The following is an 18,053-nucleotide window of genomic DNA, read 5'->3' as shown; positions in this document are numbered from 1 at the left end:
TTAGATTATATTTTAAGTTCATATTGGTATAATTGAGAAAATCTTCCATTTTTTTTAACCTTATTTGCTCAACGACTCCCAAACGATTCTTTTAACCATTCATTTTCGACACCCCTCATCTGCTTGTGCTCGCGCTGCTGGTTTCTGGGGAAACATTATTTTACGGCTCCAAAAGAGGCACATATTTTGACCATTATATTCAGACCAACGCAAAAAGTCCAACAAGTTGGCGGGCAATATGCTAACGTTTCACGTTCATGTCAACTTGAAATGGCTTGGGATTCGTTTTAAAAACGATTCGTTTCAATGATTCAGTCCACTCTTTCTTTTGAGACAATAACACACGATGTCTTTTCAGAGTTAGTTTTGAATTATGTTTTCATTAATTTGGAGCTGTAACTGCATGAAAAGTCTTTTTTCCTTTTGAAAAATCCACAATAAACTTTAAAATGCACAAATTCAGTATGCAAGCACTCCCAAACGTTTTTGTCATTCAAATCTTTCACTTCGTTTATTTGAAGTATCCTCGAGATTTTTAAATGCATTAGTAATTGCTGAATTAATAAATACTGAAGAGTTATTCATTTTTCACGTTAATTTTGTGAAATGTTATCGAATAATTAAATCTTTAATATCACTTTCTGAATATAGAAACATTTCTTAAATATTTCGGAACAGCACTTCAGATATGCATTTTTTTTTCATTCTTTATTAGAAAATGTTTCCAACATGGCATCAATAATACAATAACAGCCTACCTATGGAAAGCATCGCACAATTAATGAATGAGATACATAAGAACTACAGAAAAACAAGATAAAAGTTAACTTTTAAAAAATTACATTACGAAGCATCATTTACGGGGCATCTCATATACCTTTAGAGTATATTCTGACTTAAAACCAAAGCATTTTCTTAGAATTTCTGAAAAATTATAAGCATCGTTTTCTTCTTTCCTGAATAGTAAGACATTTATGAATCACTGCATAAGTATACATTTCTGATGTCATCATTCAGTGCCAACCACAACTCAAAAAAAAGAAAGAAAAGAGACCATAAATTGACAAATCGAATTCTTGAAATTCAAAAAAAAAAAAAAAAAAAAAAAAAGCAACTGAACATTGAAGTGTAACCATTAGTGTTATCAGCCATAGCTGAGAAGCAAGTTGAAAACAAACCAAAAAAGGAGAAAAAAAAAAAAAAAAAAAAAAATCCAGCATTGTTCATTTGTACATCGTTTAATTTTAAACTGGAGATGGCCTTCAGTAAAAACAAATCTGAAAAAAAATAATAAATTTGTTTTACATATTCACGCCCAAGCACACATGAAATAAGGCCAAATAAATGCTGGTGTGTAACTTTATTGAAAGCAACAGTGGTACACTGAACATTCAGAGCTCTTACACCGTACAGTAACACTTTATATATCAAAACCACACGAGAAGGTCACTATTTATTGTCCCACCTAATGATAAAGCTTTGGTTTTCCCCCCCTCATGATTAAATAAATATGTCTAATACCCGCCATGGGAAAACATTGTTAGGTTGTAAAACAGTGATTCATATTGAACATCCATACCAAATTTTCTCATCTTGTTTCATCTTTATTTTACCAATTAAAACGCATTTTTAAAAAAAAAAAAAAAAAAAAAGAACACACTTCTGTTTGGATCTAATTGTCGCATCTAAACAGGCTGTGTTTGGTAATCCCTGAACATGCTGTAAAGAAAAAAAAACAAAAAAACAATTCAAGTATTAGCTTGACAAGTAGTGGAGGGGGACACATGGGTTGGGAAAAGAAAACAAAAGGCCTCATAATTTCATCTCTCGCACATGGCTTTGTTCATTTAAAAAATAAAAAAGGGAAGGGGAGAGAAGGAAAAAAAAGTTACAATCATAACTGGAAAGTAAACCATGTTTCACAGACTCAAGCACCTTGCAGATATGGAGAGTTTTTCCATTAGACTCCGTCACACACACGCACGCACTACTGTGAGGTATGAACAAAATCGCATCCACTAAACGTTATGGTAACCGATGATTACTGAGGATTCTTTGTAACAAACAAAAGTGAATATTGCAGCAACTCAAAAATATGACACGGAGCAAAAGTGCATTTCTATAGTTTTGTGCTGAAATGAACAGCAGCAGAAAAGGCTCTTGCAAATACATGTTCTTAAAAGCAAAAATATTTATTAAAAAAAAAAAAAAAATTATGCAGTTTCAAGCTGCTAATACCGTTTATCTGTGGTGGGTCTTAACAGATGCTAGTCGTTACATGCTTTAAACAATGAGGCCAAAGAGAAGCGTGAAGTAATACGTTGGCTTGACACTGCAGGAAACGGCGGCACGGAATGAAGTGCGGCGCTTAATACAAGTGAAAGGAGAGATGGGGGAAACGAAACGGGAGAGATGACAGGAGGCGAGTAAGTCAAGGCTTTGGCTGGTTCTTTAGTCAGCTTCCTCCTCAGACTCTTCCTCTTCTGCAGTCTCCAGCCAGGTGAGCCACTGGTTCACCTTTACAGAGAGGGGAAGAAAATAAATAAAATAAGTGTGTGTGTCTTTCAAAGAAGTGGTCAAACTGTAACAAGCGGATCCTTACCTGGAACAACGCTTTTCCTTTCCCTGGAAACTCCTGTGTAATATCTTCTTTCCACGCTAGGAAGGCTTCTTCTTCAATTATCTCCAGATCATAGAAGTAGACAAAGTAGCGCAGTAACATTCCTAAGATGATAAGAGACCATTAGAAACGGGAAAACAAGCATTTCCTCCGATTACTTTAATTCAGAGTCTTGGCAAACAAACCAAGGTTCCCACATGTTAGCGCATCAAGTTTACACATCAAGCATAAAAATTATTGCCATCAAATTCCAAAAAAACCCTATAAATTAACTCCTTGCTGGGAGTTAGGTGCTTTTTCTTCAATTACTACTAATACTAAAAAGGAAGGTTTATTTCTTTTAAAGAAAATTAATAATAATTCACTGAAGTTCTACCTTTGGGAAAAGCATGGGCGTTGCAGTGGACTTGTAGTGCGTAGAGTGCACTGACTTGCAGGTCCACATGATCATGCAGGAATTTTTGCATCACCGGTTTGAAGGCAAGTAGCAGCTGCTTTTCCTGGTCGAGCTGCTCTTTCGTAGGCGCTGATAATTGGTCGTCTTCTTCAGTGGAATACATCTCATGGAAAATGTACTGCAAAAAGCTAGAAGAATTTGCGTTGGGGGTTAACCAAGTGTCCATATCACAAGCCATTTACAAGAAACATGTCGGCCAGCAGGTCCATCATACCTGGTCATCAGAATGTTAACGAAACCCTTGTCAGTGTGCAGTTTTGGAGAAATGTTGTCCTTGATCCACTTGTAGATCGTTTGCGGGGCAGGATCTGCTTTAATTTGTTTCAGCAGCTCCTTCTCCAGCTTCATCAAAGGGAATAAGAAGCTCAGGCCCTTCCCCTCCAGAATCTCCAACATACGATCTTTGTTTTGATCTATTTCTGCTGGCAGAGACAGGGATATATGAACATCAGAACATAGAATATTAAAAATGTTCTATTAGAAAGTGACTGAATTTATAAAAACAAAACAGTTTCTAAATTTGGGCAACTGAAATTAGTCAAATTATGAGAAGGCCAATGATCAATTTTTGAAATGTTACATTATAAATTCTTCGACCGCTTAGATTCTTTTTAGCGTATGCCGTTTTCAGTTGATGCATGAAGAAAACGTCAAAATGTTATTTGTAGTTCATCTGAATTAAACTAAAGATGTCAACCGAGTTGATACTTTTAAAGCATTAAATACATGGTTAAGCTGATTTTTAACTTTAAACTTCTCAAAAGTAAAGAGACATGCATGTATGACCAATTACTCATTTATATAGCACTTTTAACAACACAGATTGTACCAAAGCACTGAACAGTATAAAAGAGGAGAATACAATGATAGGGATGTTATAATGACGAGATTGAACAATTTGTTATTAAATGCAGAGACAGTCTCTAATCAAATTGATGATAATTGCTATAAAAGTAAGTGCCCCAACCAAGCACAGAGAGTTAACAGAAGCTCAGACCTGGCAGCATCTTCTGCATGTTGACCTTGCTCTGCTGGAAGAGGTCGGTCAACCACTCTCGATCTTTCATTTTGGCCATTTGCTGCAAGCAGAGGAGGAAAAGAGGAAAGTGGGTGCCGTTCTCCAGAGGGTGGGCCAACTCTGCCATGGTCACAAGTTCAGCAATGATTGCCCGGGCAGCAAACTGAGCCAGGTAAGACTTCACCAGGGGAACATCCAACTCGATCTTGGGACACTGGTCCAGAACATTGAGGAAAGCCTGTTTAAAAAAAAAAAAAAAAAAAAAAAAAAAAAAAAATTATGTAATTTCGAAGAAACAAGTCCCAGTTTCAGTCACGATGCTTTGAGGGTGAACGTCACAGGATCAAAGTGTATACAAACCTGCATAAAGTTCTCCCCTGTAACCAGTCCCTCCATCCGGAGGGTGTTGATCAGAGTGCTGACATGCTCCCTGTCCTCATCTGGGCTCTCCAGTGAGCAGATGATCATCTTACTCAACATCTCAGGCAGGAAGTGTTTGGGAGCCTTCATCTCTCGCACCCCATTCACTGCATCGTTCATGTTTTTGCTGCTCAAGTAAGCGGTCACAACATTCTCCTGCAAACAAATTCAAGGAACGGTTCACTCAAAACATTTATTGAACCATCTTGAATAAGACATTGAATGAAACGTACGGTCATCTTAAGCAGTTCCTCCTTAGCAGGAGGTGGCTTCTTAGTCGTCTTCTGTGGCTTCTCCTGAATTGGAGGTGGGTTGGTTTTCAGGCCAAGTTGCGGTGGCTATAAACAAACAGGAAGTGTTAAATGCAGTTTGAAAATAAGAAAAGTGGCATTGTGTCCATGCATGAACTACAGAACTCATTACCTGTCCCAGCGGTGGTGTGGATGTGCGGGGAGGTTGAGCACTAGGAGGAATCATGGTAGGTATCTGCGGCTGCAACTTTGGCATTTGGTTTTTGTTCAGAATGAATGACTGAGCAGGCCTCAAGCTGATCTAAAAACGTAAAAAATTGACCATTAATCCTGCAAGTTGAAAAATTCTCTTCAACTCAACCTATTTGAGAGCGCACACTGTGTGAACAGTTAATATACATCGTGTAAACATTTCAGATGAGTAGTCGCAATATTTGTTGGACAGCACTACACAAAATAAAAATGCACAATAGTAAGTGTATGGATAAACATTTTTACTAAAATGACACCAATTATAATGTTCATCTAATATTAAAATCATTCATACCTCATCAGCATTCAGCTGTCCTTTCTTAATAAAACGTGGCGGCATATCCTTGGACTGAGCTTGCTGTTGAGATGAATGATTCTGACTCTGGAAAAGCAGATTCTGCCCCTTTAATCAGAACACACACACTTGTAAATTACACTAATATTTTCAAGTCCTAAAGCTTTAGCATGGTTAGTTGGGCATTCACCTGGTTGGATTTTGTGAAAGGCTGGGGTGCAGGGGCCATGTGGCCACTGTGGCCGTTGAAAAGAGGGTTTGTGCGACGGCCCATGGTGGGGGAATACCTGTCCTGAATCACCCCAGGGCCAGTACCAATCCCACTGCCTACAACCAGACAGCACAGTTATTAAGCTGGCAGTGAACTATAGAGCAAATCCAGTCATGCACCACCTGTCCTAGAAATGTCAGCGCGCTTCAGGACATACCTGGCATCTGCCCAAACATATCCGCTAATCCCCCAAGAGTTTCTCGATCAGGTTTTATTCTTGTCGGCAAGAAAGGACTTTCTTGAAAGAAGTCAGTCCTTATTCCTTGAGTCATCGGGGGAATAAAAACACCCAAATCCTGCGAGGACAAAAGAAAAATTTAAACATTTGCAAGGGTTACATATTAACATCCCAAATTATGATTAATTGAATTTTTTGCATTTTAAGGCAACATCAACCCTGTTAACACTGTCTCCCTTATCTGATGCATCCATTTCAGGTCCTGGAGATTCTTCTAATGAGCTCATGAATTCAATCAGGGTTTTGATTAGGAGATACAAAATGTTAGCACATTCAAATATTCTCCTTAAAAAGACATTTTATGATGTTGAATTCTGGATTCACAGTGTAAAACCATAAAATGTTAGCACATTCAAATATTCTTTGACATTTTTAGGGTTCTGGATTCACAGTGTAAAACCATAATTGGCGGGGGTCTCACCTTTACTGCATCCTGACGGATCTGGTTGATAGTCTTAGGTCCATTATCAATAAAAGCTTTCCGAGGCACCCAGTTGTTCTCTCGCAACTCCACAGTATCCTGAAGCAGGAAACGAATCCTAGCAGGCAAGTCCTTGTTGTTCATTAAGGATCGCATACGGCCGAAGTACTGATCCATTAAAGACTGCGAGACAAAGGGGTGTTAGCAAATACCCTGTCTTAATGCACCCAAAGTCCTACTAGTCTTAAAGCAGCTTACCTTGGCTTTCTCATGATCTAGCCTTGGCCCCACAGTTCTCATTATCTGACAGAGGCACTCCAAATCCTCCCCCATATCCTTAAGTTGGACTCTTTTCTTCTTTTCCAGAAGCTTCAATTAAGGGAGTTCAAATGCAAAATTGTTAGGATGAGATTAAGCAGCAGACATGAATATTTCAAATAGATTTATGAATGACTCACTGTTTTGATGCATTTATGAAGGATAGACTCGTGAATGAGATCGAGTTTGCCAAGTTCTCCAATGAATTTGATGTTGCCCAGCATTTTGATCTTGGCAATGGCACGCTGCTCTTCCTCCTCAGAGGTGAGAGGGCTGTCATTTTTATCATAGACTGGTAGGAAAAGAAAAAAAACAAACAGAAGAAATCAAGCAAATTTCTGGCAATTCAGTATAGTTGCTGTAACGATATTAAGACTTCCCCAATCTACTTACTGTCAACATTTCTGGTGCGGTTTTCAAATTCATCTTGAAGTTTGGATATCAGAAGTCTCCTGAATGTCTGTATGAGCATGATGAAACAGTGGAATAAATATCCCAACACAATACTCTGCTGTGAAGCTTCTTGAATAAAAGAATTTCTTACAGTGCTCTGCTTTTGTGATGACTGGATCTCTGCTGATGGGCCGTCAAAGTTTGGAGCATCCTCTGCCAGACGCAGACATAGCTGAGCATATAGCGAGCTATACTTCGGCTCTTCAAGGGCTTTGTCTACAATCTAGTTAAAATGAAGAAGATGAGTCGAAAGATAATCGTTTTATTTACCCTTTATTTTTTTTATTTGCCATTTGTTATAACATGTTTATTTGCCAAACAAAAGTAACTTTCTGCAGTAATATAGAGTTCAAGGGATTAAAGGGAACCCATCGACAAATACTGCCACTTTCATCTGTAAGAAAAGCCATCAGCTTTGGTATTAAAGTTGGTACTGAATATTGTAAAATTTCACCAGTATTGGCATTGACTCTAGCCTACATATAATGAACAACACTCACCAGCAAGATGATTCCTTTGAGGACGAGCTTTGAATCTACGCCCACATTCAGGAGCTCAAGGCATAGCTTGTCAAACTTTTCAGGGGTCAGTTTATTAAGTATGCTATATGGTGGGGAGAAAAAAAAAAATAGTTCTTCAACATTTCCACTGATTTTCAAAAACCTAATTCATGCATATCTGGAGCCAATAATATTCACAATTCAGTAAGATGCGTTTTGTAAAACCAGACACTTTTTACACTTTTCAAAGCAGGACAAGAGAGCGTGTTCTGCTTTCCACTGTGCATTTTATTTCTCTCGTAAGGCAAATCAAGACACACCCTGCTGCATCTCTGCAGTGGAGAATGAGACTACTCATTTCAGGCTCTTACCCTCTCACTTTCCTGAAGATTGCATCGTGTCGTTCTTTTTCATTGGAGGAGTTGACATCTCGTCTAGTGCTTCGTGAAGGAACCCATCTCTGAACGCTAGGCCCTGGGGTTTTCCCCAGGAACTCGCTATAAAACAACAGTGCAGAGTCATTTATTCTGTTAAGGCTTTAGTGACTTACTAATGTCCATCATAAAACATCAGTGTTTAAATCTCTTGTACCAACCAGAGAGGATTCTGCCACCATCCGCACACGACTAAAACATATGTACATGCGGTCAATACCCTATTCGTTACAAACTACTACTAATGTCTACATTTAAAACTAACGTGACCATATTAATCTGACCAAGTTTAGACAGCGTAAACCTGAAGTTAAAAATATTCTTTCCAATTGACCTTTTCCACATGAAGAGTCAAACCCAAAAAAAAGTGATGGATTTGATTTTGCATATCAGGAATTGATTAGCTAGCCGTTGTTTGCCATTACTGTAACAGGCTGCTGGTAGGGAAAGCTTGTTCGATGATGCACAGAACAGATTGCATTTTGGTTAAGCATATGTCTAAAACAAACAACAAAAAAAACAAAAAAAACAAAAAAAAAACGCATTTATAAAGGAACATTAAGAACAGTCAGTTTTGATTTTGTGGTGACTTTTTCCAGACAAATTAAGGTTTTTCTGGCTGCTACTAAGAATCAACAAATCTTTTGTCACACTTACACCAAGTCCTGAGTACATAGAGGTAGAGGACAGCTATACAATTAAACGAGCTATGAGCTCGCTCATAGATCAAAACTTTAGTTCATTTTGATCCAAAAAAAACAAAAACAAAATTTAATTCTCCAAACGTACCTGTTGCCGACAGACTTGGGATAGTGCTGAGGTGCACCCCTACCTCCTCCTCCGCCCGAAGAAGCACTATAACGGTGAAAATTCACATTGTGAGTTTTATTAAAAATCATTGGAACTCATGTTTCAATCTATATTTCAAACATCCCAGGAACTTACGAAAAGTTCCTCCTGACCTCAAGCCTAATTAAAAGCTACCAATGTGCTTCTTATTAACTAAACCTCAGGTAAATCAATGATCTTCTGAAAGAGCATAGATTCATATGAACTGTACAAGAAGTGATGTGTACCTGAAACGAGAAGCACCCCCCTCTGCAATCACACTCTCCACTTTGGCGGCTTGACAATGAAAGATCCTCAAAAAGAATGAGAGTGAAAGGGTGGGGGTGTAGAAACACGGCCTAAAAAGAGTCGGAAAAACACTTTTAGATACATTTACAAAATAAATGGAAGTGACAAGCATTTAAGTTCAACTACAACATTTAGAGAGAATAAACGGTTCTTTAGTCATACTGAAAGAAAGTGACAATGAGGATAAAAATGTAAAGAACTAAACTGCCATCAAATCTGAACAAAGCACAAGGCCTCTGCCATGAGCTCAGATTTCACAAAAGAGCCTTGATTTATTAAAGAGACTTTCAAGCCCCATTAAAAGTGAGTGTATTAACATGTTTTCGGTCAGTTCATACGGAGCACACACGAGCAGTTTAAATTAGCGTACATTTTATGCTTATGGTAGACATTAATTAAAAACCACACACTCTGTTGTCATAGAGCTCCTCTCGTGCATTAGCACTGAGGCTAATTATCGCACAGGAGAAAACTGCTGCGATCTGGACATTCAACGTTTAAAGTCAACTCCCTAAACAAGTGGGAAACAAAAGCAGGCAGTTGATTTAACAACGGGTCACTTGGCAGAAGATTACTCGTAGTTTTACGGTCAAACGGGCGGTTTACCGGCAGGGTGGTGCGAGAGAACAGCTGATCTAATAACCGGACGCCATTTTCTCATAGGAGGATCATAAAGCGAGTCAGCACAGCTCATAATCAACATATAAACACACAGCAGCTCACACACGGCGCTAAACCTCTGGGTTTACCGGTGTAACGGCGCTTGGTTCGCCGGCATAACGCACTGTGCCTGTTATAAGCCTAGCCAACGTAGAAAGCGAGAACGTGCGAGCAACCGGAGCCATTTTACAGCAGCAGCAACCCAGTGGCTAATGTAACTCAGATTAGATTAGCCTTACCTTTTCTAAAAGAACTTCAGCTTTGATGGTGTTGGGTTACCACAAAAGAAAAGAAAAAAGATGAGAAAGGAAACGATTTTTATATAAACGTGAATAATAATAATAGGGTTAAAGAGCAGTGCGCCTTGAGGTAACGCTGGCCGCACCGGTATGAGGAGGAGAACTGTGATCTGACGTCACGCACAGCCGCAACTTTATTCACTGGACGCGTCAAACCTGCTGGGTGGTACGTCACCATCAAGTTTCGCTGCACCTACACCGGACCAAAAATTAGGAGCCAAACAGCGGATTCGATTCACCTCAGTGACTCGTCTGAAAGATTCACTGACATTCATTCGGTCGTAGCCCCTTCACGCAGTTTATCGGTTCGCCGGTAGGTGGCGACGAGTCTTTTGAGGGAGCCATTGAATCATTTACTTCTTTCATTCGATTTATATTTGTTTATCTACGCCTAACTCAACCGGTTCAGTAAACATCGAGTCGACCGAAACCGATTCAATTGTCATAATATTTAGGTTTGAACAAATCTGAAAAAAAAAAATTCAAGTTTTTTCATCCGTTTTTTTGAAAATGAAATTACTTGTAATAATAGGCTATATTTTCTTAGTATAGGCTAAGTATAAAATAGAAACAATAAATTTATTTCGTTTTAATAATGTCCCCACATTATTTCTGTTGTGCATGGTTATTAGTATTTATTTATTTATTTGACATTCAAATTATAGATTTGTGGGTTTGTGTTAACATACTCATAAAGTTTTCGCCAAAGAACCAAATAAAAATGACAAACAATAGGATAAAAATGACGGTCTGTAACTAAATCCGTTCGATTTTAGCTGACTAAATTTAATGTAGATTTACTAAAATCATACGATATTTAGTCGACTAAAACTAAAAAAAATTCAGAAAACTAAAATATCTCTAAAACGAAATGTCATATTAGTCAAAAGACTAAAACTAAATTAAAATTTGCTGTCAAAATGAACACTGCAGTATTATATATATTTAACCATTACAGAAGGTTCAGCGATACTCCAGAAAATAAACATGAAGCATCAAGATACGGTAGGTGAAAACTTTTGAACGAAATCAGATGTGTACATTTGACTTATTTTGCCTTATTAACATATTTTGTATTTAGTACTGCCACAGAATGTTTTCACCCCACATATTTTAAAGCAGTTTCCTTCTGAAGCATCAATGAGCATTTGAACATTCTGCTGTTGGATATGAATCCAGAGTGAAACGATCATACAGTTATTGTTGGAAAGGCTTAAATACAAAAAAAGTGCTTGAAAAAAACTGTGGACATGAAGGATTTTTCTAAAGAACAGCTGACAGTTTAACTCATGAACAACTGAGACTAACCAAAAAACACAGCTGTGGATTATTCAGGTAACAACACAGTATTAAGAATCAAGTAGACCCTTTTGAACAGGGTCATTTCTATAAATTACTATTATTTTCTCTTGTGGATTATATGTAAACATATTTATGTGGAATGTCTTGTTCACTACTAATTAAACAACAAAATGCATTTTGTATGATCCCTCTTATTTTGTTAAAATAATTAACGTTTTGCTAATTCTGAAAGGGGGATGTAAACTTTTGACCTGAACATGCTATATTTATTTTTTGGTCAAACTATTGAAAAAAAAGCGCTTTATGTATTTGTCTTGAAACTCATTTCAGCTGTTTTGATCTTGTTCATACAATAGTTTGATCTGTTTTTTTTAGCAGGTTTAAGCTGCTCCAAAAGTGGTCCTTATCTGGTCATGTGCTGATCCTAAGATGGTCACAAGCAACTACTGCTCAGGACCAGCTAAAGGACCAGTACATGACCAGCTTAAACCAGCTCAAACACCAGCAGTTATCAAAACACATGCGTATGCCGGTTGTTTTAACAGGACCAAAACGTCCAGAAAATTCTGCCCTTACAAAACAGATATTCAAAGCCTTGCACTTGACCAGTTGTCTACTTTCCTGTATTTGATCCAAAGGCAAAAGCTGAAAATGTGGATTGCACGATTATACAATTATATTTATCATTATATATTGCCATTCACAGAATCTACATTAACTGTATAAGTAGTGTCTGAAATACTTATTTGGAGTTGACTTTAGGTAAATCAGGCCACTTTTGCCACTGAGACTAGTCAAACGGTAGCCCTATTTACCTCATTACACCATGTTCCCGGACCAAAAAATAGGCCTCCATACAGCAAATATCACCTTTTTTCTCACTGCACCATCTAAGCTTCCTTTATAATCTGTGGTTATCTGCTATAATGGTTTTCTAGCTAAATATTTGACCTTATTCTGTTTTCATTTACATTGCTCACACCATTGCAAACAACTCAAATGTCCGGTGATTCAACCCACTGCCGTTATTAAATGACACGTGACAAATTAATTGGTATGATTGAAATTATAGATATGTAAAAAAAAATAAAGCTCTAAAAAAGTGGTTTTCACAGAAATGCCACAGAAGAACCATTTAGGGTTGAGGCTTCGGTTGCACTAAATCAGAAAAAGAATAGCAACAACAACAACAACAACAACAACAGTAAAACTGTTTGTATTTTGTCCATAATTAAGATAACACACTAAAATAATGAGGAAAGACACAGCAATTTACAGGATCAAGAAGCAAAACAAACAGTTTTATAGCTGGAAGCGAATGAGACTGGAAGCAAGGCCCATAAAATTGGCAGATGGCCACCACCCTAAAGAAATTTTTAAGAAATGGAAAGATACCATAAAGTTTCATCATGGAACATCAATGTAAAATCTTTATTTTTAAGACAGCAAACCCAGAGGCACAGGGGAAATCATTTGAATCAGCGAACGTCCAGGGTTATTTCCTCACTGATATGCCTTGCACAATATCCTGACATTTAGGATTTAAGATTAAGATTTTAATTTTCTCCCCTTGATGAGAGCAATTCTACTGTAACACGATAGCCTCTTTTAGAAAGCATAATGATCCCGTTGGATTTTGCACACCACAGTATAGTTACAGCTTCCAGAAAACACGGGTTCATTTGATGTGTCCTTGAACCGATACAGCTATACAACGCTGTTTAATGAACTTGTCACAGAAAGTATTACAAAGACAGACATTACTGCCAGTGTCTTTTTAGATTACAATAATGTTCCTCTGGAGCGAGTACGGTAATGTCCAACTACCTGGCTTGTTTCTGTTCTGAGGTTTATCGTCTGTCTTAGGCTGATGAGATACAGCGAAACGCGTGTAATAATGTGTTGCTCTGTAATGAGGCGCTCTGGGAAAAGCTTGATTTCAACTTTTAATTTGACAGTGGTAATGAAAATATGTTGTTAAATGCCACACTACTCTTTGAATTACTTTGATGACACTAACTTGTTCAACCAACTTCTTAAACCAATGTTTAAGAATAGCATATATCAGGGTTCCTCATATCTTAACCTGGAGGTCCGATGCACTGCAGAGTTTAGCTCCAACCCTGATAAAACTCATTTTCTAATGATCCTGAAGACACTGATAAGCATGCTCAGGAGTGTTTGATTTAGGTTAAAGCTAATCTCTGCAGGAAAATGGATCTCGAGGTCCAGATTTGAGTATCACTGGCCTATATGTTTACATGACGTGTTGCTATCACCATTTACCAGCAGATGGGGTCAGTGACTCTTCAGTGATTGCCCTTCCCAATTTATCCGCTCCTTTCTTCATCTTCTTCTGAATTCGATGGAAAAATCATCGTCGAGTCATTCTCATTGGGTAAAATTCACCTCTGTGAAAACAATCCAGATAACCTACATTGTTTATCTGAGTGTAATTTAATGAATGTCCCACTGTAACTGTTTGAATAAATCTAATTCTGCATTTCTGTTGTGTTCTTTCACTGGGAGATGATTGATGGAGAGCAAGGAATTAAGTGAGATGGGCCATCTATCTTCTTTACAATGCTGTCAGCAAGCTTAGAAAGTGGCCCTGTTTTAATTCAAGTCCAAAAAACACCATAACAAGCTCATAAATACAATTAGAGACAAGGGTTTATTGGTTTTGTGTCACAGTCGAGGACAAAAGAGCTCAGATTCAATGAAACGAGTTTAAGTGGAGAAGCTATGGACACAATTAGGCATTAAATCCGCTTCTACTCTCCTATGCAAACATAATAAATTGTACTCACAGCTGCTTACATGAATTATACTCACTTCAGATGCTTGCTATTATGAATAATTTATCTTCAGCTGTATGGGCGAGAATCTAAATCCTATGCTTTGTCACATATGATTAATTTCCTTGCAAATTAGACGGAGCTCTATGCCAGCAGGCAAACATGATCTGCTAGGACCTAAACGTTGTGCAGTCATGAAGATTACCTTTGTAAAAAAAAAGAAGTGTGCTTAGTTAAATGCGCACTTGTAGTGTACTTTAAATCATATTTAAAAAGAATGTAGCTACTTGCGGGTAATATATTGTTAGTTTAATGACTGTACTTAAAGAGAGTGCACTTTGACATGACTTTCACTAAAAAGGGTTTCTTCTCGTTTGAACACAAAAAAACGGTGTTGTGGAGAATGGCGGAAAAACGAAAAGCTCTTGTCTCAGTATTGTCGATTTGGCACGACTTTAGGGTGAGTAAATGATGACATATTTGTTCATTTTTGGGTGAACTATCCATTTAAGTACGCTTTTGCCATGATGTCAAACGAAATGTTTTACCTTAAAGTGTTTTGTCATACTTTGAAGAAAACCACTTATTCTGATGTATTGAGTAAGTGCGTTATGTACTTGATTATTAGTTTAACTGTAATGTTACGTTCAATATTACAGTTTAAGTTCTTTCATTTTTTCACATTGTATTGAATCAATTAGGTTGATGTGAGATAAACACATCGGACACTCATCTGCATATGCACTTACTCTCAGTAAACTCATCTCCAGTAATCTGTGTGGTTTATCGAGCGTAAGGGGCTTTTTAAATCACAGATACTAAGGAATTAATTACTTTGAATCACATTTGGACCGACGATATTTCACAGCTCCTAGTTGCCTGAACAAGCAAGTTCGCATTGAATAATGTTGCTGATTTGCGAGCTCCCAGCATGCATTTCAGCATGACTAATTTATGCAGTTGGTATTATGGGCTTATTCTTTTGCTATTTGCTGCATTTATTATCATGCGGTTGTTGTTGCCATCGCTATTATTTATTTTCTGCGTGGTATGTGGCGCTGTTAAAGCTCATGTTTTGATTATTGATTGAGGTTTGTGTATGAAGTGTTGAACTCTATGTGTATTTATATAAAGGTATTGCACATAATGTTGTTTGTAAGATTCTATTTTTTCAGGAAAATTGCACAGTTCTAATATACAGTGTACACAATTTTGTAGATTCAATCAAGACAATTTTTTTTTGGTCATTTCTAAATAATTATTACCTGAATAATAAATCTGTGGTTGATTGACAGGAATTTTTTTGTTGGATGAGAAATTTAGCATTTAGTGAGAAAACGAATTCAACCTGGCAAGAAGAAGTGTTACTTATAAATTAATGACTTTACATTTTTTAAAGTTTCTTTCTTTTTTGAACAGTTTAAAATTACATAGTTTAAACAGTTTAAAACCACTACTATGTTAGTACGAAATAAAATAGAATGAATTAAAATATAAAAACTTTAAACCTATTTTTATTTCAGCAATATTTTTCATTAATGTGATGTACTAAAATAAAAATGTGATGAAACAAAATGTGTAAAAAGTATACAAACATATAAAAATGACACAAACTAATAAAATTATACAAACTAATAAAAACACCTTGAAACAAAATTACTAAAACTTTAACTAAAATTAAACAAATTAAAAAACAGAAACTATATATATAAAAAAGTAAAACAATGAATACAGTACTTCAATCACAAAATAATACTGTGTTATTTTAGAATAATATACGACAATATAGAAAAAACCTGACTCAAGTCTGTCTCAATATTATTTGGTCCTCCATGTTATAACTAGTGAAGGCCAGCTCTTTCATGTCCGAGTTTAGAACTAGAGCACAGTTTAGTAACTGGATTTAGGAAACCGGCAACAAGAGCTTAAGTGGAAACTTAATGTAAGTCATGAAAAATTTACTCGCAGAGCAGTGCGATGCATAATTTTCAGGAAGTGGTGCCAAATTGCACAAAATGCCAAAATACCTGTGAATATCATTTGAATGCATTTCATTATTTAGTAAAGAGCGCTAATGTTTCTTCTGAGAAACGAGTTTGTGCCACCAGGCGGCAAAACTGCATGGGTCGTAAAGCAGTGCTGGATCAATATTGGGTACAGGCTACATATTATAGCTGAAGCCATAACTGCTGCAATTGATTGAGGAGGACGGGCTGAGGAATGAATTCTGAGGTTTGGAGTCATTTATTGTACACTTGCTCTTATGTGTTTTGCGAATATGCTGGATTGTATCTGGATAGCGGGCCTAATCAGGTCATATGATGGAAATGTAATGAGAAAGACTATATAGAACCCAGAACTCATTCTACAGTATTCTAAAATATCATTTTAGAGCAATCTGAATCATATTTTGTTTGGACTCTCATTCTGACAGCATTCTTTCACTGCAGAGGAATCACTCGTGGGCATGTGATGTAATGCTACATTTCTCCAAATCTGTTCAGATGAAGAAACTAACTCACACATATCTTAGACTGAGTATAGAGTGAGGGTATATTTTCAGCCAATTTTAATATTTGGGTGAACTAACACATCTCAGGCGAATGTTTGGAAACACTACTTTGACATTCAGTACCACGCTGCTCATTTTCATAAGTGATTGTTTCATCCGTATTGCTGGATTATTTACACTCCCCGAAGCTCACTGTAATTTGAGCGTTCAGTCAAATTCTGATCTGATATTGCGATGACAATGTTGATGCCATGCTTTTTGAATAAGTGGCCTGGAGTGGGTACAAAAGCAAATGTGACAAAATCTCAAATTGTGGAGAGCTCACCTAGCGGGGGGAAACTAATTTAAGCAGAAAATGAAAAACCTGAAATAGCTTCATTTCATGAAAAGAGGGAGAACGCGTTTCTACGCATCAGCGTCAGTTTTGAAAGGCTGGTTCAAAGTTTACACTGAGCTCTCTTGTGGCTTGTTATGTATGAAGTGTCAAAACTATCAGCAGAGAGATTTTGAGTGCGCTGCACAGGCTGAATTTGAAGTGATCTTTGGGATATTTATGAAAAAAAAAAAAAAAAAAAAAAAAAGTATTTCCTTGATGGAACTGTAGTATTTTCTCCCTGTAGGATTCATGCCATTTCATCTAGAGACAGAAAAAAACTGCTTTTTTGTGTCTGTCTGGTTGCTTTTCCATGCCGTGAATGCAGCTAAGTAAAGTGTTTAAACTTAAACAAAATATAACAAAATACCATAAATTGATTCGCACCGTAACAGAGACGACGAGATGAGAGGTGAACGGATATATATGCAGGCTTTTATTATTAAACGTGGTCATGAACAGGCACGGTCAGAACAACAGAGGAAACCAGAGAGCAGTCCATAAAACAAGTCCACGGCGAAGATAATCCAATGGGACGAGACAGAGCGATAACACAGCATCCAAGACGGCGGGCGGAGAGAGAGCCCAGATACCAGGGAAAGCTAATTAGGAAACTGGAAAACGAACAGGACAATGGCTTACGTAGAGTAGCTATCTCCAGGAGGGGGATAAACAGTACTCTGCGTGGAACAGAGGCTGAAACTGTTATTTATGATATGTGTGTGTAATTGAATGCAGGTGAGCGTGTGATTGGTTACAGGTGTGTGTGTGGCATCAGTGCAACGGACGATGGGAAATGCAGCTTGTGTGTTGTGAGAATGAGAATAATGACAGAGAGACATCCTGTGGTGAGTGAATGAAAGTCCATTTACTGAGTTCAAGACACATACGCTCATAAGAGTGCACTTTAGAATGCTTTTAAAAAGAGTACTGCCATAAGTGACCATTAATATTACATTGTCTGCAAAAATTTTATGATTGGAAGTGCACTATTATTCCATAACTTTGTGTGAGAAACACTCCG

The 18,053-nt window shown here is 37.3% G+C and overlaps 1 protein-coding gene across 1 annotated transcript; it reads right to left on the bottom strand.

Moving 5' to 3' along the window:
- Positions 1-689: 689 nt before the first annotated feature.
- Positions 690-10,319, bottom strand: eif4g2a (eukaryotic translation initiation factor 4, gamma 2a). Its single transcript, XM_043243231.1, has 21 exons — positions 10,201-10,319; positions 9,025-9,135; positions 8,738-8,803; positions 7,886-8,011; positions 7,515-7,617; positions 7,106-7,237; positions 6,955-7,021; positions 6,702-6,853; positions 6,502-6,612; positions 6,244-6,426; positions 5,742-5,880; positions 5,504-5,640; positions 5,314-5,421; positions 4,939-5,067; positions 4,749-4,853; positions 4,456-4,671; positions 4,075-4,333; positions 3,292-3,499; positions 2,997-3,205; positions 2,603-2,724; positions 690-2,517 (listed from the first exon to the last, which is right to left on the bottom strand). The coding sequence occupies exons 1-21, from the start codon at positions 10,317-10,319 to the stop codon at positions 2,452-2,454; spliced, it is 2,868 nt and encodes a 955-aa protein (XP_043099166.1). The 3' UTR covers positions 690-2,451.
- Between the last annotated feature and the right edge of the window lie 7,734 nt (positions 10,320-18,053).

The sequence above is a fragment of the Puntigrus tetrazona genome, chromosome 7, assembly GCF_018831695.1.
Source record: "Puntigrus tetrazona isolate hp1 chromosome 7, ASM1883169v1, whole genome shotgun sequence".
Classification (NCBI taxonomy): Eukaryota; Metazoa; Chordata; class Actinopteri; order Cypriniformes; family Cyprinidae; genus Puntigrus; species Puntigrus tetrazona.
This window is presented reverse-complemented; position numbering and strand designations above follow the sequence as displayed.

Bases quoted from the DNA above. Each gene is read 5' to 3' on its own strand.
- eif4g2a (XM_043243231.1), bottom strand. From the start codon at position 10,319: ATGAATGTCAGTGAATCTTTCAGACGAGTCACTGAGGTGAATCGAATC. The intron at 5,881-6,243 runs GTGAGACCCCCG...TTGTCCTCGCAG, and splicing joins TCCGTCAGGATGCAGTAAAG to GATTTGGGTGTTTTTATTCC. The intron at 3,206-3,291 runs GTATGATGGACC...AAATTCTTCTAG, and splicing joins GTTAACATTCTGATGACCAG to CTTTTTGCAGTACATTTTCC.